The sequence below is a fragment of the Rhinoraja longicauda genome, chromosome 30 (assembly GCF_053455715.1).
Source record: "Rhinoraja longicauda isolate Sanriku21f chromosome 30, sRhiLon1.1, whole genome shotgun sequence".
Classification (NCBI taxonomy): Eukaryota; Metazoa; Chordata; class Chondrichthyes; order Rajiformes; family Arhynchobatidae; genus Rhinoraja; species Rhinoraja longicauda.
This window is the reverse complement of record NC_135982.1, coordinates 590,747-615,626: the sequence shown is the minus strand read 5'-3', so window position 1 is coordinate 615,626 and position 24,880 is coordinate 590,747. Positions and strand designations below refer to the sequence as shown.

The 24,880-nt window shown below is 42.5% G+C and overlaps 1 protein-coding gene across 3 annotated transcripts in view; it reads left to right on the top strand.

Moving 5' to 3' along the window:
• prkcz (protein kinase C, zeta) overlaps positions 1-24,880 on the top strand; it is a 426,501-nt gene that overhangs the window by 35,057 nt on the left and 366,564 nt on the right. For all 3 annotated transcript variants that reach the window (XM_078425700.1, XM_078425701.1, XM_078425698.1), the window contains exons 2-4: positions 10,789-10,910; positions 19,907-19,996; positions 22,080-22,130. In XM_078425700.1, the coding sequence (XP_078281826.1) occupies positions 10,789-10,910; positions 19,907-19,996; positions 22,080-22,130 (263 nt within the window). The remainder of the gene's footprint in view (positions 1-10,788; positions 10,911-19,906; positions 19,997-22,079; positions 22,131-24,880) is intronic.

Below are 24,880 nucleotides of genomic sequence, written 5' to 3'. Positions count from 1 at the left end.
AGGAATCGAGCAGGCAAGATCATCTTTGACCCCTCTCACCCTGGCCACAAAATCTTTGAAGCACTTCCCTCTGGAAGGCAACTCCGGACTGTCAAAGCAGCCACAGCCAGACATAAAAACAGCCTTTTTCCACGAGTAGTAGTTCTACTCAATAACCAAAGGTATTTATTCACAAAATGCTGGAGTAACTCAGCAGGTCAGGCAGCATCTCAGGAGAGAAGGAATGGGTGATGTTTCAGGTCGAGACCCTTCTTCAGACTGAATAACCAAGGTGTGTAGTCTCTTTTTTGCTCTGGTTTATTTTCACCCATATGTTGTATCTGTAATGTTGTATCCTTATGGTTTTGGTGTGGTTATGCTTTATTCTTAATTGTTAACTGTATGTTTGTGTTGTCATTTGTGAGCAGAGCACCAAGGCACATTCCTTGTATATGCACATATTTGGCCAATAAACTTATTCATTCATTTATTCATTCATTTAGACAATAGACAATAGGTGCAGGAGTAGGCCATTCAGCCCTTCGAGCCAGCACCGCCATTCAATGCGATCATGGCTGATCACTCTCAATCAGTACCCCGTTCCTGCCTTCTCCCCATACCCCCTCACTCCGCTATCCTTAAGAGCTCTATCCAGCTCTCTCTTGAAAGCATCCAACGAACTGGCCTCCACTGCCTTCTGAGGCAGAGAATTCCACACCTTCACCACTCTCTGACTGAAAAAAGTTCTTCCTCATCTCCGTTCTAAATGGCCTACCCCTTATTCTTAAACTATTTACTTGCATTAAAGAAAGAGAAATCTGATTGAAATGTACAAAATTCTGACTGGCCTTGACAGATTGGTTGCAAGGAATCAGGAATCGAATCAAGACTGTTTAATTATCATATGCACTGAAAGTCCTGCCAATTGCAGCTTTACAGGCACATTAAGGCAATAACACAAATAAATATAGAAAAAACAATACGTACAAGAAATTATCAGTGGCACTACATAATCAGACTGTAACAGTGCAAGCTGAAGTACGTAGTTCAACCTTAGACCAAGTCTGGTGTTGAGGTCGTGTTGTGTTCAGAATTATGCAATATGATTCAAGAGCCTGAATATTGGGAATATGTTGAATATGGAGCTAACTGTTCTCGTGCTTCTATACCATCTTCGTGATGTGTCAGGAAGATGAGAGCATGGCCAGGGTGATGTGGGTCTTTGATATTACTTGTCTATCTTGTAAATTTCTCTAATGGTCAGGAGGTCCACACCTGTGATGTACCATGCAATGTTAACCACTTTCTGCAGCCTCCGATGTTCTTGTGTATTCAAGTTACTGAATTAGGCTGTTATGCAACCAGTGGTATTTCCTCCCCTGTACACCTGTAGTAGTTCAATAATTTGGGCAGCACGATGGCACAGCAGTAGAGTTGCCGCCTTACAGCAAAAGCAGCGCCGGAGACCCGGGTTCGATCCTGACTACGGGTGTCTGTATGGAGTTTGTACTTTCTCCCCGTGACCTGCATGGGGTTTCTCCGAGATCTTCGGTTTCCTCCCACACTCCAAAGACGTATAGGTATGTAGGTTAATTGGCTTGGGGAAAATGTAAAAATTGTCCCTAGTGGGTATAGGATAGTGCGGGGATCGCTGGTCGGCGCGGACTTGGTGGGCCGAAAGGGCCTGTTTCCGCGCTGTATCTCTAAACTAAACTAATTTGCAATGGGGGATCCATTGTTCATCCAACAACGTGGGCAATCTCCACAATCTTCTGAGGAAGTAGAGGCATTGATGAGCTGCCTTTGTGATTGTATCAATGTGCTGGGCCCAGGACAGATTATCAGAGGTATACATGTCTAAGAACTTGAAGCTATTGACTCTCTCCACTGCTGTCCTACTACCAATGAGGATGAGGTCTTGAATCTTGGGTATTCTCATCTATGGTCTTGGTAAGATCAAGAGCAAATTGTTGTTCAGCCATTACTCCACCAGCTTTTTGACGTACCTGTTATTCATCCAACAACAATGGTATCGTATGGAGGAAGTAGAGCAAGTCACTGAGCACACAGCCTTAAGTTGCCATTGTACTATGGTCAACAAGACGGAAGTATCATTGACAATTCAAACTACTTGAGGTTTGCCGATGAGGAAGTCGAAGACCCAGTTACATAGGAACGAGCAGAGATCAGTTTCCCTGAGTTTGATAAGTTTAGGGTGGTGCTGGTGTTGAATATCAAGCTGTCGTCAATGTACAACATTCTAATGTATGTGTTCTTGTTGTCCAAGTGGTCCAATGCAAAGTGGAGTCAGGGAGTACTGTTGTGTCGGTAGGAAGTATGGGTAGTCTAAATCCTGGGGTCACTGACAGTGTAGAGAAGACACAGAGCGCTGTAGGATCTCAGTGGGTTGGGCAGCATCTCAGGAGATCATGGATAGGTGACGTTTTGAAACTGGACCCTTCTTTACCTTCATTAGACTCTAGAGAGAGAAGAGCAGAGGATTAAAATGATAAATTTCTTCACTCAAACAATTGTGCAACATAGAATTCTCTTATCATACATAGTTTTGGCTTGGTCACTAAATGGACTTATTAAGCCTATGTTTCTCCAGGCACAGGTCATTGTGTGAGAGAGCAGGAATATGGTTTTAAGCCATGATTCCACTGAAATACCAATCTGTTCCTGCTCCAATATTTATAATGCGTTAAAAACCTAAGCAACACTTGAAGTAAGAGAATATGATTGCAATAATGTTTGCATAATGTCTAGCAAAGGATTAGTCATTGTTTGCTAATCTGTTTTGGCATTTCAAAGAAGATTAATTTACTGAAATTAGATTTTGATGGAGTTGTGAAAATAGACCACATACTGCTCTATCTTTCTCAGAACGTGGTATGAGTAACCTTCAATTTCATTAATAAGCTGGAACAGACCATTCTCCTACATCTACATCAAGAGGTCTGTCAGATAAAAATTCCAATTTTAATTTGGCATTTAAGCTGTTTTTTTCAGAAAAACGTTATGATATTACTTGCGTCAAATGATGTCGGTTCCATATTCTATTGCTGTATGATTAAGTATCACCTTTGAAGTGGTTAATTTGTAAAAACTACAATGTATCAAATTACCAGAGGCATTAATAATTAAAGCTCAGATTTTCTTTTGGAATACGATCACTAGTTTCAGTGACATTTCACTGAAAGTAATCTGATGATTAGTTTTGTGTTCTTAATTTAACAGTGGTGAAGGTTATTTGGGTTGTAGTCAACAATTTAAATTAGTAATCCACAAAAAAAACTCTGAAATCCTGGAGACAATGTGATTGATATTATTCTACGTGCCATAACATTTCTGATCTAACACTGTTTTGAAATTACAACTATATTTACACCGTCTTACTTTTGGGAGCCCGACATTTGAGCGTACTTATGATATTATCCTGTAGCTGATTAGCAGATTCGTAAGAGCCTGTTGTTGCATTGCAGAAAATGTATTGAAACATAGAAACATAGGAAATAGGAGCAGGAGTAGGCCATTCGGCCCTTCGAGCCTGCACTGCCATTCAATATGATCATGGCTGATCATCCAGCTCAGTAACCTGTACCTGCCTTCTCTCCATACCCCCTGATCCCTTTAGCCACAAGGGCCACATCTAACTCCCTCTTAGATATAGCCAATGAACTGGCCTCAACTACCTTCTGTGGCAGAGAATTCCACAGATTCACCACTCACTGTGGAAAAAAAACTTTCTCATCTCGGTCCTAAAAGAGTTCCCCCTTATCCTTAAACTGTGACCCCTTGTTCTGGACTTCTCCATCATCGGGAACAATCTTCCTGCATCTAGCCTGTCCAACCCCTTAAGAATTTTGTAAGTTTCTATAAGATCCCCCCTCAATCTTCTAAATTCCAGCGAGTACAATCCGAGTCTATCCAGTCTTTCTTCATATGAAAGTCCTGAGCAGTTAAACATCATGGGAAGCGAGACTCTTGGGATATTAAAAAAACGGACCTATAATATCAAAAACATGTCAAATATTATTACAGGAAAATTGCAAAGAAATGAAGATGTTAGAAAGAAAATCATTAAAAATCCCTTATGACACTTCGGTGGGTGGCTAGAAAATGAAGGTACAGAGTTGGAAAGTACTTAGTTTGCCATGGTATATGAAGAGCTGGATTTATGGATTGGGTAGTTGCCAGCTTTTGAAGTGGTTGGGGGGGCTACATTTCAAAGAACATAATAATACACGGGAGTGTGCTCTCATGTCATAGTCAAAGAGCAAGGAAACAGGCCGAACTCATTCATGCCAATCAGGGTGCATTCGTGAACGTTCCATTTATAGACAATAAACAATCGGTGCAGGAGTAGGCCATTCGGCCCTTTGAGCCAACACTGCCATTCACCGTGTTCATGGCTGATCATGCACAATCAGTACCCCCCATTCCTGCCTTCTCCCCATATCCCTTGACTCTGCTATCATTAAGAGCTCTATCTAACTCTCCCTTGAAAGCATCCAGAGAATTGGCCTCCACTGCCTTCTGAGACAGAGCATTCCACAGCTTCACAACTCTCTGAGTGAAAAACCTTTTCCTCATATCTGTTCTAAAGGCCTACCCCTTATTCTTAAATTGTGGCCCCTGGTGTGGGACTCCCCCAACATAGGGAACATGTTTCCTGCCTCTACTGTGTCCAATCCCTTAATAATCTTATATAGTTTCAATAAGATCCCCTCTCATCCTTCTAAACTCCAGAGTATACAAGCCCAGTCGCTCCAGTCTTTCAACGTACGACAGTCCCGCCATTCCAGAAATTAACCTCGTGAACCTACACTGCACTCCCTCAATAGCAAGGATGTCCTTCCTCAAGTTTGGAGACCAAAACTGCACACAATACTCCAGGTGTGGTCTCACCAGGACCCTGTACAACTGCAGAAGGATCTCTTTGCTCCTATACTCAACTCCTCTGTTATGAAGGCCAACATTCCATTGGCTTTCTTCACTGCCTGCTGTACCTGCATGCTTCCGTTCAGTGACTGATGGATTAGGACACCCAGATCTCGCTGTACTTCCCCTTTTCCTAACTTGACACCAGATAATAATTTGCCTTCCTGTTCTTACCACCAAAGTGGCTAACCTCACATTTATCCACATTAAACTGCATCTGCCCACTCACACAACCTGTCCAAGTCACCCTGCAACCTCATAGCATCTTCCTCCCAGTTCACACTGCCACCCAGCCTTGTGTCATCTGCAAATTTGCTAATATTACTTTTAATCCCTTCATCCAAGTCATTTATGTATATTGCAAGTAGCTACAGTCCCGGCACTGAGCCTTGCGGTACCTTGAGTCACTGCCTGCCATTCCGAAAGGGACCCATTTATCCCAACTCTTTGTTTCCTGTCTGCCAACCAATTTTCTATCCAATTTTCTATCAATTTTCTAACCAATACCCTACCCCCAATACCATGTGCTATAATTTTGCCCACTAATCTCCTATGTGGGACCTTGTCGAAGGCTTTCTGAAAGTTCAGATACACTACATCCACTGGGTCTTCCCTGTCCATTTTCCTAGTTACATCCTCAAAAAGTTCCTGAAGATTAGTCAAGCATGATTTCCCCCTCGTAAATCCATGCTGACTCGGAACGATCCTGTTACTGCTATCCAAATGCTCCGCAATTTCTTCCCCACCACCGATGTCAGACTAACTGGTCTATAATTTACTGTTTTCTCTCTCCCTCCTTTCTTAAAAAGTGGGTTAACATTAGCTACCCTCCAACCCACAGGAACTGATCCTGAATCTATAGGACATTAGAAAATGATCACCAATGCGTCCACGATTTCTGGAGCCATCTCCTTAGGTACCCTGCGATGCAGACCATCAGGCCCTGGGGATTTACCAACCTTCAGTCCCATGAGTCTACCTAACACCATTTCCTGCCTAATGTGAATTTCCTTCAGTTCCTCCGTCACCCAAGGATCTCTGGCCACTAGAACATCTGGGAGATTGTTTGTGTCTTCCTTAGTGAAGACAGATCCAAAGTAACGGTTCAACTCGTCTACCATTTCCTTGTTCCCCATAATAAATTCACCTGCTTCTGTCTTCAAGGGACCCACATCTGCCTTAACTATTTTTTTCCTCTTCACGTACCCAAAGAAGTTTTTACTATCCTCCTTTATATTCTTGATTAGCTTACCTTCGTACCTCATCTTTTCTCCCTGTATTGACTTTTTAGTTATCTGTTGTTGCTCTTTAAAAGAGTTCCAATCCTCTGGCTTCCCGCTCAACTTTGCTATGTTATACTACTTTTATACTATTTATACTATTTTTTTAATACTATTTTTATACTGTCCTTGACTTCCCTTATCAGCCGCGGTCGCCTCTTACTCCCCTTAGAATCTTTCCTCCTCTTTGGGATGAACTGATCCTGCACCTTCTGTATTATTCCCAGAAATACCTGGCATTGCTGTTCCACTGTCTTCCCTGCTAAGGTCTCTTTCCAGTCAACCTTGGCCAGCTCCTCCCTCATGCCTCCATAGTCCCATTTGCTCAACTGTAATACTGCCACTTCCGATGTTCCCTTCTCCCTCTCAAATTGTAGATTAAAACTTATCATATTATGATCACGGTCTCCTAATGGCTCTTTTACCTCGAGTTCCCTTATCAAATCCAGTTCAGAATCAGAATCAGAATAGCCTTTATTGTCATCCAAAAATGTCTTTTGGACGAGATTCCATTACCCACAGTCCAACAATAAGAACAATAAAAATAAGCAATCACAATCACAATCACAAACCAACACAAAACAAAAAAGAAACATCCATCACAGTGAGTCTCCTCCAGTCACCTCCTCACTGTGATGGAAGGCCAGAATACCTTTTCTCTTCCCCTACCGTCTTCTCCCACGGTCAGGCTGCTGAAGTTGCCACATTCCAGGCCGCGCCGGACGGTGAAAGGTCCGCAGCGGGCCGACCCAAGCCCCGCAATTCGGGGCGGGCGAAGACGCTGCCGCTGCACAACACTAAATTACACAATTTGCACAACACTAAATCCTGAATTGTCTTCTCCCTGGTAGGCTCCAGTCAAGCTGCTCTAAGAATCCATCTCGGAGGCACTCCACAAACTCCTGTTCCTGATTTTCCCAGTCTACCTGCATGTTGAAATATCCCATAGCCATCATAGCATTACATTTGCGACATGCCAATTTTAACTCTTGATTCAACTTGCACCCTATATCCAGGCTACTGTTTGGGGGCCTGTGGATAACTCCCATTAGGGTCTTTTTACCCGTATAATTCCTCAGTTCTATCCATACTGACACTACATCTCTTGATTCTATGTCACCCCTTGCAAGGGACTGAATATCATTCCTTACCAGCAGAGCGACCCCACACCCTCTGCCAACCTGTCTGTCTTTTCGATAGGACGTAGACCCCTGAATATTCAGCTCCCAGCCCTGGTCCTCTTGCAGCCATGTCTCTAATTGCCACAACATCATACTTGCCAATATCTAACTGGGCCTCAAGCTCTCTACTTTATTTTTTATACTACAATATACTTTATATTTGTTGGCATGTGGCTCATGTCTCAACCTTTCCTATCCATGCACTGTCCAAATGTCTCTTTAAACATGTGTAGGAAAGAACTGCCGATGTTGGTTTAAATTGAAGGTAGACACAAAATGCTGGAGTAACTCACAGGCAGCATCTCTGGAGAGAAGGAATGGGTGACGTTTCAGGTCGAAACCCTTCTTCAGACTGAATCACAGACTGGCTTTGGTAAAATTGTAAATTGGTCCTCGTATGTTTCATACACCAACCATACATTTTATGTGATAGCTATGGAGTCATACACCTTAAACAAAGCCCTTTGGCCCAACTCATACATGCCAACAAATATGCCAACTAAACTAGGCCTAGTTGCCTGCATTTGGCCTCTATCCCTCTAAACCTTTCCTGTTATAATACTTGTATCAACCTCCTCCTCTGGTGGGTCATTCCAAATAGACACCACTCTCTAAGTGAAAAGTGGTGAAATAGACACCACTCTCAGGTTCCTATTAAATCTTGCCCCTCTCACATTAACCTATGACCTCTGTTTCTTGATTCTCCTGACCTGCAAAACAGACACTGCATTTCCCTCTTGACTTTTCACACCTCTATTAGACCACCCATCAGCTTCTCGCTCTCTAAAGAAAAAAGTTCCAGCCTACCCAATGTTTCCTTACAGCTCAGGCCCTTGAGTCCTGGCAACATACTCTCAACTGCATGCTGCACCCTTTGAAGCTTAATTACTTCCTCCTTCTGGTAGTTTAGAGATACAGCGTGGAAACAGATCCTTCGGCTCACTGAGTCTGCGCCGACCAGCAATCCCTGTGTAGCACACTGACACTAGTCCTACACACGAGGACCAATTTACAATTTTACCAAAGCCAGTTAACCTACAAACCCGAAGATAGACCCAAAATGCTGGAGTAACTCAGTGGGAAAGGCAGCATCTCTGGATAGAAGGAATGGGTGATGTTTCGGGTGGAGACCCTTCTACAGACTGAGTTGGGGACAGGAAGACACAGAGATAAGGAAGAGTAAGGTGTGAAAATGAGACATCAAAGGAGATAAAATCAACATAAAATGTAGAATAGATTATTATTAGCTAGGAGAAGGTAGTAACGAAGCATACAGAGGTAACATTTAATCAGGGGGACAGTCGGACTGGTCGGAGAAATAGGAAGGGGTTGGGATGGAGAGAGTGGGAAGGCGAGGGTTACTTCAAGTTGAAGGTCAATATTCATACTGCTGGGGTGTAAACTGCCCAAGTGAAATATGAGGTGTTGTTCCTCCAATTTATACTAGGCCTTTCTCTGACAGTAAAGGAGGCTCAGTGTGGGAATGGGAGGGGGAGTTAAAATGTTTAGCAACTGGAAGATCAGAGGTTTAGGCGGACTGAGCAGAGGTGTTCAGCGACACTATCGCTGAGCCTGCTCTTGGTCTCGCCGATATATAGGCGTCGACACCTGGAACAGCGGATACAGTAGATGAGGTAGGAGGAGATACAAGTGAACCTCTGCATCTTGAAAAGACTGTCGGGATCCTTGGACAGAGTCAAGGGAGGAGGTATAAGGACAGGTGATGCATCTCCTGCGGTTGCTGGGGAAAGTACCTGGGAAAGGGGTGGTTTGGGTGGGAAGGGACGAGTTAACCAGGGAGTTGCGGAGGGAATGGTCTCTGCGGAAAGGGGTGGAGATGGGAAAATGTGGTTCATGGTGGGATCTCGTTGGAGGTGGCGAAAATGTCAGAGGATTATGTGCTGTATGCGACGGCTGATGGGATGAAATTTCCAATGCATCTTAATATTTTAGATCAGCCTATCATGAGAGACTTTATCAAATGTCTTGCTAACATCCTTGTAAACAACATTCACCCTTGTCGATCACCTTCAATACTTCTTCCAAAAAAAACCTAACCACGTATTTTTAGACATGACAAAGGTACGCTGACTATTCCAAATTAACCTACTCTCTTTCAATGCGAGTAAATCCTATTTTGAAGAATACTCTCCAGTAAGTTCCCCATCACTGACATTAAGTTTACTGGCCAAAAGTTTCCTGGATTATCTTTACTTTCCTTCTTAATCAAAGGAACAACATTGGCTCCTCTCTAGGTCCTTGAATATGGCAGGATAAGATACAATGATCGTTCTCAAGGCTCCTGCAATCTCCTCTCTTGTGCCTTTTAATAACCTAGGATTGATCCCATCAGACCATGGGGATTTATCATATTTAATTACCTTTTCAAGAGCTCCAAACTCCCACCCCCTTGATCTCAAACTATCCTTGCAGATTGGTATTTGTCACGCTGATCTCGCTGTTCTTCAGAAGATAGACACAAAAAGCTGCAGTAACTCAGCGGGACATGCAGCATCTCTGGAGAGAAGGACTGGGTGATGTTTCGGGTTGAGACCCTTCTTCAGATCACTGTTCTTCATGTCGTTCTTGCTGAATACAGATGCAAATTATTAATCAAGTACCTTGCCTGCATCGTCTGACTCCAAGCATAAAGTTCTTCCTTTATCCTTGAACTGTTCTACCTTTTCCCTGGATAACCTCTTGTTTTTAGTATCTGAATAAAAAGCCTTGGAACTTTCTTTAATCCAATTTGCCATTGACATTTCCTGGCCCCTTTTTGACCCTCCTGATTGCCATGCGAGTTCTTTCTTGCTTGCTTTATATTTCTCAACCACCACATCAGATTTCACCGTTCTAAACAAGCTTCTTTTTACTTTTTGACCAAATTTGAAAGCTGATCGATCATCCAAGAAGGATAAGGATGACATCTTAACTTGCCATCCTTATCCATCCTCCGTATTGGAACTTGTCAAACTAGAACTGATCAGTTAAAATATAATGACTCCCACGTGTCAGATGTGGACTTGCCCAATAACAACTACTCCCAACTTACTCTCCCTAGCTCCTGCCTAATAACACTGTACTCTTGCTTACTCCAGTTTAGTACCTTCTACCAAGGTCTAGATCTATGCTTATTTATATCTTAAAACGTCACTACAGAGCATTTCAGTTATGGAGGATTCACAGAAAACCACGAATGAGCACCCATTAATAAGAATGAAATGAAACCATTAACCTTTTATTTGTTTAGTCTGTGGCATGTGCTTTGGATTCATTTCTTTGAAGATTCAATATGCAAGAGAAATTGAACCATGATGTCAAAATAATAAGAGTATTCCATCATGAAAAGGAAAGCAATAATTAAAGGTGGAATTAAGATTGCTCCGCCTTTCTGTTCTCAACAGGGATATGCTCATCACAAACCTTGAAGCAACAATTACTTATGATGGAATGTGTTCTGAAGTGAGGGATATGTGCAATTTACAGCAGAATCAGCCAATTACACTGAAATGGATTGACAATGAAGGTAAGAAAAATCAAATACATTCTGAAGGTAACTATTGTGCTTAACGTGGCATAACGCTCCCAGGAGCAGAGTTGGGAAATAAGCAAGGGAGTAGCAAGTGATAACACAATAAAGAGATTTGAGGAAAGATAATACAATTAATAAGTGTTCCTGGATTGATACCTGAAACAAAACATTAACTTTCAGGGGACAATACAGAATGGGTATGCAGTGTTTGGGTTGGAAAAAAATGTAAGATTCTGAGACACTTTGCCAAAGATTGAGGCTGGGTGGGGGGGGGGGGGGGGGGAGATGAGTGAATTTGAGATAAAGGATGGCAGCTACACAAAATGTTGGAGCATGTTTGAGCATTTCCTTAAAACAAATTATTTTCACTGCAAGTGCCACATTTACACCTCTAACAATTAGTTGGAAAGTGAAGGCTTAAAGTTTAAATGTTCATCCATTTGATTGCAGATTGTGTGCCATGAAGACTATCAAAAGAGATATTTTAATGGATTTGCCAATTTTGCTTTTTAATTTCATCTGGCTTTGAATGAGATTTCAAGTGGAATTCAGTAACTTTGAGACATGCTTCATACAGTGACCATGTGCATTGTCAGGTCACCATAAATGTTTATTCAAATCATTTGTGTCTATTCCTGCATGAATTTGAGTAAAATCGATGAGCTCACTTCAATCTTCAGTTCTTAAACAAAGCAAAAAATCAAATTCCTACTTATCTGGTTGCCTGCAAGCTATGTTTTGTGACAGTAAGCTTCACCCTCATGCATGATTACATTTTACATTGCATGGTGCTATATTCTTGCATTTCATGAGGCAGCTGTCTCTCTGGTGAGGCATGCCATTTTAAAGAGTGTGCAATTGCCTGAGAGAAGCATTGCCTGGTGAGCCTGATGTCATGCCATGGGATTTCTTATCAGTTGGATTGTGGATTAATTAAGTTTTTATATAATAGGATTTTTTAGATGTATAGTCCTTAAAAAAGAAAGCATAATACATATATTCTGTTTTATTCTTTAACTTATTCAAATTGCATTCCTTGCCCTTAAAGTTAAATTCTCTATGCATTGATTTTCAGAAAGTTTGGTGAGTAATGGAGAGGGTAGAGTTGACGATAAACAATAACATGGATAGGTGATGTTTTGGGTCAGGACTCTTCTTCAAACTGATTGGGGGTGGTAAGGGGGAAGGAAGCTGGAAGAAAGCAGTGTGCAGATAAATGGGTCTAACATAGCATAGCATAGATGAGCATTTGAGTGCATGGACAAGTTGTGCTGAAGGGCCTGTTTCCGTGCTGTATGACGACAAGTAATAGGTGGATACGTCTGTGGGAGGTTTTGATGGGCAGATCGTTGGACACAAGCAAGAGATGAAAAGACAGATAGAAACATAGAAAATAGGTGCAGGAGTAGGCCATTTGGCCATTTGAGCCAGCATCGCCATTCAATATGATCATGGCTGATCATCCAGAATCAGTACCCTGTTCCTGCTTTCTCCCCATATCCCTTGATTCAGTTTGCCTTAAGAGCTATATCTAACTCTCCCTTGAAAACATCCAGTGAATTGGCTTCCACTGCCTTCTGTGGCAGAGAATTCCACAGATTCACAACACATGGGCTGAATTTTTTTTCTCCTTATCTCAGTCCTAAATGGCCTACCTCTTATTCTTAATCTGTGACCCCTGGTTCTGGACTCCCCCATCATGGGGAACATTTTTCCTTCATCTCGCCAGTCCAATCCCTGAAGAATTTTATATGTTTCAATAAGTTGTGACACAAGTGTTGTGATTTGTAAAGCTAGCGAAAGGTATGGAGGGGAGAATTTTTTTCTTGCTTCATTACAAATTAATTACTCTGGTATTTTGATGATATCAAATGCAATAAATGTTTTAACTATAGCTGCAATGGAAAATTAACAATTAATGGGGAAAAAAAATCGAATTTGTGTTGAAAGCCTAATTGTTGTATAATTTTCTTGTAACTTTGTTTATGTGTAAACTGTATACTTTTAACATTTTAGTTTATACAAAGACTAAGAAATATAATTTAAATGAAGTCATTTTGTAGCATCATTGAATTTCCATGGTAAAAAAAACTTAATATTCTCAAAATCCCACAAATGTAAATTGTGGAGTGTGTGCATTTGATTTTTCTTTTGATTTTCAAATTTAATAATGGACTTTTCTTTTAGACAATAGACAATAGGTGCAGGAGGAGGCCGTTCGGCCCTTCGAGCCAGCACCGCCATTCAATGTGATCATGGCTGATCATTCTCAATCAGTACCCTGTTCCTGCCTTCTCCCCATACCCCCTGACTCCGCTATCCTTAAGAGCTCTATCTAGCTCTCTCTTGAATGCATTCAGAATTGGCCTCCACTGCCTTCTGAGGCAGAGAATTCCACAGATTTACAACACTCTGACTGAAAAAGTTTTTCCGCATCTCAGTTCTAAATGGCCTACCACTTATTCTTAAACTGTGGCCCCTTGTTCTGGACTCCCCCAACATTGGGAACATGTTTCCTGCCTCTAACGTGTCCAACACCTTAATAATCTTATACGTTTCGATAAGATCTCCTCTCATCCGTCTAAATTCCAGTGTATACAAGCCTAGTCGCTCCAGTCTTTCAACATATGATAGTCCCGCAATTTCATCTTTTATAATTGACTCCAGCATCCTCTCCACCACTGATGTCAGACTAACTGGTCTATAATTTCCCGTTTTCTCTCTCCCTCCTTTCTTAAAAAGTGGGACAACATTAGCTACCCTCCAATCCACAGGAACTGATCCTGAATCTATAGAACATTAGAAAATGATCACCAATGCGTCCACAATTTCTAGCGCCACCTCCTTACGTACTCTGGGCTGTAGACCATCAGGCCCTGGGGATTTATCAGCCTTCAGTCCCATCAGTCTACCCAACACCATTTCCTGCCTAATGTGGATTTCCTTCAGTTCCTCTGTCACCCTAGGATCTCTGGCCTCTAGAACATCTGGGAGATTGCTTGTATCTTCCTTAGTGAAGACAGATCCAAAGTACCTGTTCAACTTGTCTGCCATTTCCTTGTTCCCCATAATAAATTCCCCTGCTTCTGTCTTCAAGGGACCCACATTTGCCTTACATACCTAAGAAAGCTTTTACTATCCTCCTTTATATTATTGGCTAGTTTACCCTCGTACCTCATCTTTTCTCCCCGTATTGCCTTCTTAGTCATCTTCTGTTGCTCTTTAAAAGAGTCCCAAATCCTCTGGCTTCCCACTCTTCTTTGCTTTGTTGTACTTCTGCTCTTTTATTTTTATGCCGTCCTTGACTTCCCTTGTCAGCCACGGGTGCCTCTTACTCCCCTTGGAATCTTTCCTCCTCTTTGGGATAAATTGATCCTGCAACTTCTGCATTATTCCCAGGAATACCTGCCATTGCTGTTCCACTGTCTTCCCTGCTAGGGCCTCCTTCCAGTCAATTCTGGCCAGCTCCTGCCTCATGCCTCTGTAATCCCCTTTGCTATACTGTAATACTGACACTTCCGATTTTCCCTTCTCCCTCTCAATTTGTAGCATAAAACTGATCATATTGTGATCACTGCATCCTAATGGCTCTTTTACCTCGAGTCCCCTTATCAGATCAGGTTCATTACACAACACTAAATCCAGAATTGCCTTCTCCCTAGTAGGCTCCAGTACAAGCTGTTCTAAGAATCCATCTCGGAGGCACTCCACAAACTCTCTTTCCTGGGGTCCATTACCAACCTGATTTTCCCAGTCTACCTGCATGTTGAAATCTCCCATAACCACGGTAGCATTACATTTGCGACATGCCAATTTTAGCTCCTCATTCAACTTGCACCCTATGTCGAGGCTACTGTTTGGGGGCCTGTAGATAACTCCCATTAGGGTCTTTTTACCCTTACAATTCCTCATTTCTATCCATACTGATTCTACATCTCCTGAGTCTATGTCACCCCTTGCAAGGGAGTGAATATCATTCCTCACCAACAGAGCGACCCCACCCCCTCTGCCCACCTGTCTGTCTTTTCTATACGTTGTGTACCCCTGAATATTCAATTCCCAGCCCTGGTCCTCTTGTAGCCATGTCTCAGTGATTCCCACAACATCATACTTGCCAATGTATAGCTCCTCCACTTTATTTCTTATACTTCGCGCATTTAAATACAACACTTTAATTTCCGTATTCACCTCCCCTCTCACACCGGTCACAATTGGCCCTGACCTTACTCTCTTATCCCTTCTAGAACTTCCCTCCCCATTTATTCGAGAGTCCTTTGCAATTTCTCCTGTATTTGCTTCCCCTTTAACTCCATCTCCATATTCCTAGTTTGTCAACCCCTCCCCCCCACTACTTAGTTTAAAGCCTCACTTGGAGCACTAGCAAACCTACCTGCCAGAATGTTGGTCCCCGTGCTGTTAAGGTGTAACCCGTCCCTTTTGTACAGGTCACCCCTACCCCAGAAGAGATCCCAGTGGTCTAGAAATCTAAATCCCTGCTCCCTGCACCAGCCCCTCAGCCATACATTCATATCCCCGATCTCTCTGTTCCTGCCCTCACCAGCATGGGGTACAGGTAGCAGTCCAGAGACAACCACCTTCGACGTCCTACTTCTCAGTCTTCTTCCTAACTCTCTAAACTCACGTCGCAGTATCTCCTTCCTCTTCCTGCCGACGTCGTTCGTGACAACATGCACAACTACTTCCGGTTGATTTTGATTTTCAAATTTAATTATATTCATTGTAAAAGTGGTTAGTATATCTGTGCTTTTGATCTTTACTGATTTGTTCCCATTGCCTCTGTTAGTTTTATAAATGGCGTCTTTGCCATGCTTAGTTTCGATCATGAATCTCAGTTGATACATTAGGCCAGAACATGCAGTCAGCAGTCGTTTCTGATCTACAAATCAAGAAATAGCCTTGCAGTAATAGATCTACCGATTTGAACTTGCTGCTCAGCATCACCCCATTCCCATCACGGTGTTGTGACATCATGTGTCACACCATTGTCAGAACAACTTGAAGCAATGAAAATTGGACTTTTCTGGGAAACCTGTCAAAGATATTCTGAAAGTCGAATATATTCAAGAATTATTATAAATCTAATCAATTATAACATTTTTGAACTAAGATGTGTGGCATTGAAAGTAGGCATGCAGGTGCAGCAGGCAGTGAAGAAAGCGAATGGTATGTTGGCATTCATAGCGAGGGGATTTGAGTATAGGAGCAGGGAGGTTCTGCTGTAGTTGTACAGGGCATTGGTGAGACCACACCTGGAGTATTGCGTACAGTTTTGGTCTCCTAATCTGAGGAAAGACATTCTTGCCATAGAGGGAGTACAGAGAAGGTTCACCAGATTGATTCCTGGGATGGCAGGACTTTCATATGAAGAAAGACTGGATAGACTCGGCTTGTACTCGCTGGAATTTAGAAGATTGAGGAGGATCTTATAGAAACTTACAAAATTCTTAAGGGGTTAGACAGGCTAGATGCAGGAAGATTGTTCCCGATGTTGGGGAAGTCCAGAACAAAGGGTCACAGTTTAAGGATAAGGAGGAAATCTTTTAGGACCGAGATGAGAAAGTTTTTTTTCACAGGGAGGGAGTTAGATGTGGCCCTTGTGGCTAAAGGGATCAGGGGGTATGGAGAGAAGGCAGGTATGGGATACTGAGTTGGATGATCAGCCATGACCATATTGAATGGCAGTGCAGGCTCGAAGGGCCGAATGGCCTACTCCTGCACCTATTTTCTATGTTTCTATGTTTCTAAGTTCGAGAAGTCAATATTCAAACCGCTGGGATGTAGCTGCCCAAACAAAATAGGTGTGTTTCCGCCCATTTGCGTTCGGCCTCACTGACAATGGAGGAGGCCCAGGACCCATAGGTAGGTGTGGGCATGGGAGGGGGAGTTAAAGTGTTTTGTAACCGGGAGTTCAGCTAGGTTCTGGCGGAGTGAGCGGAGGTGCTCGGCAAAATGATCGCCGAGCCTGCACTTGGTCGCGCTGATATAAAGGAGTCCACACCTGGAACAGCGGATACAGTTGATGAGGTTGGAGGTGGTGCAAGTGAACCTCTGCCTCGCCTGAAAAGACTGTTGGGGTTCTTAGATGGAGTTGAGGGAGGAGGTATAGGGTCAGGTGTTGCATCTCCTGCGGTTGCAAGGAAAACATAGAAACATAGAAAATAGGTGCACGAGTAGACCATTAGGCCCTTCTAGCCAGCAATGCCATTCAATATGTTCATGGCTGATCATCCAAAATCAGTACCCCGTTCTGGCTTTTCCCCCCATATCCCTTGATTTCCTTGGCCTTAGGAGCTAAATCTAATTCTCTTGAAAACATCCAGGGAATTGGCCTCCACTACCTTCTGTGGGAGAAAATTCCACAGATTCACAACTCTATGGGTGAAAAGGTTTTCCTCATCTCAGTCCTAAATGGTCTACCCCTTATTCTTAAACTGTGACCCCTGGTTCTGGACTCCTCCAACATCGGGAACATTTTTCCTGCATCTACCCTGTCCAAATCGTCTAAGAATTTTTAATGTTTCTATAAGATCTCCTCTCATCCTTCTAAATTCCAGCGAATACAAGCAAAGTCGACCCATTCTTTCATCATATGTCAGTGCCGCCATCTCGGGAATTAACCAGGTGTACCTACGCTGCACTCCCTCAATAGCTATAATGTCCTTCCTCAAATTAGGAGACCAAAATTGCACGCAATACTCCAGGTGCGGTCTCACCAGGGCCCTGTATAACCGCAGGAGGACCTTCTTGCTCCTAAACTCAAATCCTCTCGCAATGAAGGCCAACATGCCATTAGCTTTCTTCACTGCCTGCTGTACGTGCATGCTTACTTTCAGTGACTGATGTACAAGCACACCCAGGTCTCGTTGCACCTCCCCTTTTCCTAATTTGACACCATTCAGATAATAATCTGCCTTCCTGTTCGTGCCACCAAAGTGGATAGCCTCACATTTATTCACATTATACTGCATCTGCCATGCATCTTCCCACTCACCCAACCTATCCAAGTCATCCTGCAGCCTCATAGCATCCTCCTTGCAGCTCACACTATCACCTAGCTTTGTGTCATCCGCAAATTTAGAGATGTCACATTTAATCCCTTCGTCTAAATCGTTAACATATATTGTAAACAACTGGGGTCCCAGCACCAAGCCTTGGGGCACCCCACTAGTCACTGCCTGCCATTCTGAAAAGGACCCGTTAATTCCTACTGTTTACTTCCTGTCTGCCAACCAGTTCTCTATCCATGTCAATACCCTATCCTCAATACCATGTGCTCTAATTTTGCACAATAATCTCTTGTGTGGGACCTTATCAAAGGCTTTTTGAAAGTCCAGATACACCACATCCACTGGGTCTCCCTTATCCATTCTACTTGTTACATTGTCAAAAAATTCCAAAAGATTAGTCAAGCATGATTTCCCCTTCATAAATCCATGCTGACTTTGACCGATCCCGTCACTACTTTCCAAATCGCTGCAAAAACATCTTTGATAATCGACTCCAGCATCTTCCCCACTACCGAAGTAAGGCTAACTGGTCTATAATTCCCTGTTTTCTCTCTCTCCTTTCTTAAAAAGTGGAGTTACATTGGCTACTCTCCAGTCCACAGGAACTGATCCAGAGTTGAGGGAACATTGGAAAATGATCACCAATGCATCCACGATTTCTAGGGCCATCTCCTTGAGTACTCTTGGGTGCAGAATATCAGGCCCTGGGGATTTATCTGCCTTCAGTCTCAACAGTTTACCTAACACCATTTTCTGACTAATGTCTAGTCTTGGATTTAGTACTGGGAAATTCAGAAGGGCAAGTTAATGAAGTGTGTGTGGAGGAGCCTTTTGGGACCAGTGACCACAGTTCAATTAGATTTAAGATAGTTATGGATTGGGACTGAGAGGGTCCACATGTTAAAATGCTCAACTGGGGTAAGGCCAACTTTGAGGACAAGAGAGAAGGTCTCGCTCAAGTTGACTGGAGCAGGTTATTTGAGGGGAAAGGAACATCAGCCAAGTGGGATGCTTTTAAAAGTGTACTGAAAAACATTAAGTGTACCTCTTAATGATAGCGGAGTCGGGGTATGGGGAGAGGGAAGGAACGGGGTACTGATTGTGGATGATCAGCCATGATCACATTGAATGGCGGTGCTGGCTCGAAGGGCCGAATGGTCTACTCCTGCACCTATTGTCTATTGAAGAGAGCTCAGGATGTGTACGACCCCGTTAGAGTGTAGGGCAAAGCAGGCAAACGTAAGGAAGCTTGGCTGACGGGGAAAATTGAGATATTAGTCAAAAGCACGAAGGATGCATGGGACAGGTATAGGTAGCTGGGATCAAATGCATCCCTGGTGGAGTTTCGGCGAACTAAGGAGCAAACTAAAAAGGGTCTCGACCCAAAACGTCACCCATTCCTTCTCTCCTGAGATGCTGCTTGACCTGCTGAGTTACTCCAGCATTTTGTGAATAAATACCTTCGATTTGTACCAGCATCTGCAGTTATTTTCTTAAACTAAAAAGGGAGATCAGAAGGGCTAAAAGGGGCTAGGAGGTGACTCTAGCGGGTAGCATCAATCCCAAAAGATTTTATAAATACAGAAGGGGGAAAAGGGTAATTAGAGAGAGAAAGTGGGACCTCTCAGGAATAAAAGCGGTCACCTCTGTGTGGAGCCACAGAAGATGGGCAAGGTCCTCATTGAGGCTTTCTCCTCTGTATTTACCGAGGAGAAAGTCAGTAGGATGGAGAAAATTGGAGCAGTCATTTTATTCACCCCCACCCATTAAAAATAATGTGTCACTTCCATTTTCTGCTGCAGTTGTGACAAAATTCAATCCATGATGTTTTGAGAAGCACATCAAAGTGGGCACACAAGATTTCAGACATGATTTAGTTTTCTTTGTTAGTGGCTTTAAAAAAAATCTAACGTCAAGAATTCTTAGCAAGCCATTAATGTGGTTCTGTTTCAATATTTATAGGAGATCCATGCACAGTTTCTTCCCACATGGAACTGGAGGAAGCATTTCGTCTATACAATCAGAATGGTGAATCCGGCCTCATTATTTATGGTCAGTCCTCTTTAATTCAAATAATTTAATTAAAGATATTTGGTGGAAAGTGAAATATTTAGTGATTAGTGTTGTTCCTGAGTGTTCAGTATGAATACTTAAGCTTGTTACTATGTATGGTTTGTAATTTGAATGAAAGAATTGGAAGCCTTAAACATGGTGGTCAATAAACTGAAACTAACAATAAGATGTTTAGCAGGAAATTAAAAAGAACATAAAAGTATGTTGGGCTTTTGAATATCAAAGTACAGGTGGGTATTAAATTGTAAACTTTATTCAACTGGGGCATTCAGCAGTGATCTAGCCTGAGTTGTAACTCCTGTGTGACAGCATCTGGGGTTATTTGGTGAACAAGTTATATAACTCGTGCCTGAAGAAAGACCCTTTAACGTTTTCTTGTCAGCCTTGGAGGGCTACATTTGCTCCATAAAAGAACCAACAGAAATCATTTATACACAGAGGAGACACAAAAGACTGCAAATACATTCTTAAGCAAAATACAAATACTTTGGTCATTACCCTCTTTGCCTTAATGTACATATATTCTCTTTGTATTCTGTTTAAATTTCTGCCAGTACTCTCTCCTGCCCTTGTTTTTTGCCCTGCTGATTTCTTGCTTAACTAAGTTCCTCCAACTCCTCTGTGGATACACTCTGTCCCAGGTGTCCATACTTGCCTCCCTTTTTCCCGACCAAAGTCTAAATTTTTCTCGTTATCTGGTCTTCCTTATCCCAACCTGCCTTGCTCTTCTCTCTAGCATGGCATGGTGGCGTTGCGGTAGAGCCACTGCCTTTCAGCACCAGAGACCCGGGTTCGATCCTGACCACGGGTGATGTATGTATGATCTCCCCGTGACCTGCGTGGGTTTTCTCCGAGATCTTCGGTTTCCTCCCACACTCCAAAGACATACAAGTTTGTAGGTTAACTGGCTTGGTGTAAATGTAAAATTGTCCCTGGTGTGTGTAGGTTAGTGTTAATGTTAATGTGCGGGGATCGCTGGTCAGTGGGTCAGTGTTTCTGCACTGTATCTCTAAACTAAAAAGGAGCATGTTTGCTTTGCACTCTCGCCATCGCTCTTTTAAAAGCATCTTGCTTTCCGGGTATCCCTTTTCCCTCAAATATACTAATCCAATCAACTTTAGTAAATTCCTGTCTTAATACTATCAAAGTTGGCGTTCATAGCTTTAACTCATAGGACCGCCCTGATCTTAGTTTAGTTTATTATTGTCATGTGTGCTGAGGTACAGTAAAAAGCTTTGATTTGCGTGTTATATAGTCAAAGAAAAAAACTATACACTAATTCAATCAAGCTGTCCACGGTACACAGACAAAGGGTACAATTTTTAGTGTAAAGATAGTTAATGTAAAAAATGTTGATGTTGAAATAAATATTTAAGAGTGGAATGATTATAAGGGTTGATAGCAGATCCTCTTCTGGGACCAGCACGCAAAGAGTCACCATGCTCCTGCGCCATTTTGGATCTTACCCATAACTATTTTAAAGCCAATAGAATAGTGGTTGCTGCTCCCAACAGGCCTGCCAACTGACACTTAAGTAACTTGCTCTTCCCAATTTCCTAATTTTGGGTGGCACAGTGGTGCAGCTGGTAGAGCTGCAGCTTCACAGCGCCAGAGACCTGGGTTTGAGCTGAGCCACAGAAACGTTTGGAAGCAGATAAAATAAAATCTCACTTGTGACAGACTGGCAGATTTTCTGCATTAATCTGATTAAAACCCGAACGCATTTTTCTCCAATTAATTCTCTGGCACATTTTTTATTTGCTTTTTGGTTTTAACATGATGCAATACGTTTTCACCGTACTCTCTAAGTTAAAAGGAAGCGTGGAAACTAAACCAGGTATATTTCAAGGGATTGTGTGAAAGGAAGTTTGAGAACAAGGGTCTGGTGAGTTCACTGTTGTCTTTAGAGGTTTCTGAATAATTTGATATTGGATTATCAGACTTTAGGTGCTCTTTCAAGCCAGGATAAAGTTTATGGGGACTAATTAATTTTTTGCAAAATATGCACCAACTTGCTTTCTAGAAACTTTTCTTAAAATGTTGCACATTTTTTCTCCCTTAGTCTTCCCCAGCATTCCTGAACAGCCAGGCATGCAATGCCCAGGAGAGAATAGTAAGTACTGCTTTCTTTGTTGGGGAATGGATGAACTAGGCAAAGTTCTTTAAATTCATTTGTGGAATATGGGTATTGCTACCAAGTTCATGTTTCCTTGTTGTTTTGGATGTAGCGAAGACCCATATTTGTAAACTTGTGTGATATTTCAGAGTACGTTGAGGCCATAACAATGTGTTTAAATGTATTAGATCTTAAAAGTTGATTGGTATATTAATTATACCCTTGAATTTTATCAGAAGAAATTGACTTGTGATAAAACTAGAATAACTGTACCTGAGAAATATTTTTTCATCTGTGTTGATGTACCATGGTTCCTAGCTTTTTGTGTGCAATAATTTACCAAAGAGGACTTGTGAAGCGTTCATGTTTTGATTTGGATTTTGTCCTGCATATTTTGAATGATGATTGGTTATTAATATTAAATGGTGTACTTTCATGCATTTTAAATTGCCATGCATGAAAACCTTTTTGTGTTCTTATTGTCAAGACTAACAAAATGCTTCTTAACTATTACTTATAATTGGTTTTTTAAAATTAATTGCACTGGTGTATGCAGTTCTGGCACATTTTGCAGATGTGAAGGATGCCGAGTAGCAGGATAACAAGAATAGTATTGGAAAAGTAATGGCGATAGAAGTAAAAGGAATAGTATTCCGAGTATCAGTATCGAAGAATTCAAAAGCTAGCCGGCGGATTGGTGCAGCCTTTTAACTTTAGTATCGGAGAACCGGCAGGAGAATTTAAAAGTGAGACGCTGGATTGGTTGAATGATCAAAATCGACTAATTGAATGACTAATAAAAAGAAGGCAAGGTGTAGCAGAGCGGCCTATTGGGAGCAACCGTGTTCTGTGAGAGGCTGTTTTGAGATGTGGTTTTGTGGATGGGTAAGTCTGAGGCAAGGTGGTGAGCAGAGAGGAACAGAAAGAAAAGGTACAGCCACTTGTGTTTTTTCTTTCTTGGTTTAGTGCAGTTATGATGGCAGGTAAAATGGTGCAATGTTCATCCTCCAGTATGCAGCATGTGGGAAATCAGGGTAACTGCTGGTGTCCCTGATGACTACACCTAGGGGAATTATGTCCAGGTGTAGCTCCTCAGACTGCATTAGGGAGCTGGAGCTGGATGACCTCTGGATCATCCAGGAGAATGAGAGCTTCTTAGATAAGACATAACATGTCATAACATGAGGACATTGTGGGAAACTCGAGGGGAAATTGCAGGATCCCTGGTTGGATGATGCCAAAGAGTGCAGGTGACCCCTGTGGCTATTCCCCTTCAAAACAAAAATACTCTTTTGGATACTGTTGAATGAATGAATGGATGAATATAACTTTATTGTCATTCAAAACAGACAAGTGCATATTTGAACGAAATTCCGTTGCAACTGGCTTCAATATAACACCAAATAATAAAAATTGATTAAAGAAAAATTAATAAATAAGTGACTCGCACATAGAATAATGGCGGCAGATCATTGTGAATTCAAGAGCGTGATGGCTCGGGGGAAGAAGCTGTTGTTGGGGGGGGATGACCCATCATGGGAAGCAGCAGTGGAGGTAGGGCTGTGGCACCGAGCCTGGCTCTAGGCACAGGAGGGGAAGGTAATGTCAGGCAGAGCCATAGTGGGATGATTCACTAATTAGGGGGGCAGAGAGGAGATTCTGTGGCAGCAATCGAGGTTCCCGGATGGTGTGTTGCCTCCCTGGGTCCAGGATGTCTCTGAGTGGCAGCATCGCAATCTCAAGGGGAAGGGTGAGCATCCAAAAGTCTGTGCATGTTGGCACAAATGACAGGGGTAAGAAAAGGGAGGAGATTCTTCAGTGATTATAGGAAATTCTGCAAAAGACTAAAAAGTCGAGCCTCCATGTAATAGTGAGGGTACAAACAAGAAATAGGGCAGATGGATGAGTGGCTTAGGAATTAGTGCAGAGGGCATAGATGACTTGTACAAGCGGCTAAAAGTTGGTAATGATGGTGATGAAAAAAGGTTTAGTGGACTATAATAGGCAGGAGCATGGCAAGGACTGCAGGATTGGATTGCACTTGTTTTAATGTGAGAGGCCTTACGGGTAAGGCAGATAAACTCGGCGGCTGGAATGTTGTAGCCAATACAGAAACCATGCTAACAGAGGGACAAGACTGGCAGCTTAATGATCCAGGGAATAGGTGCCATCAGAGAGAAAGAGGAGGGCGTGTTGCTTTATTGATTGAGAATAGCACAGCAGTTGTCCAAGATTACATGACTTATGGTTTGTCCAATGAGGCGATATGGGTGGAGCTGAGAAAGAAAAAAGGGAATGATCACCTTGTTGGGAGTATTCTATGGGCACCCATTTTGTCAACTGGAGCCAGAAAAGCAAATATATCAGGAGATTTCCATGAGGAGGGTGGCAGAGTGGCGCAGCGAGAGAGTTGCTGCCTTATAGCTCGAGACACCTGGGTTTGATTCTGTCTGCGGGTGATATCTACACGGAGTTTGTATGTTCTCCCTGAGACTCAGAGGGACAGGCAGCATCTCTGGAGAGAAGAAATGGGTGATGTTTCCGGTCGAGAACCTGAAACGTCACCGATTATAGATGGGTATTCGATGATCAGCAGGGGCATGGTGAGCTGTTGACATGCTCCCGAGTTGACTATTATGCCAAAATAATTAAGTCCAGAACTTAGAAACATAGAAACATCGAAAATGGGTGCAGGAGGAGGCCATTAGGCCCTTCAAGCCAGCATTGCCATTCATTGTGATCATGGC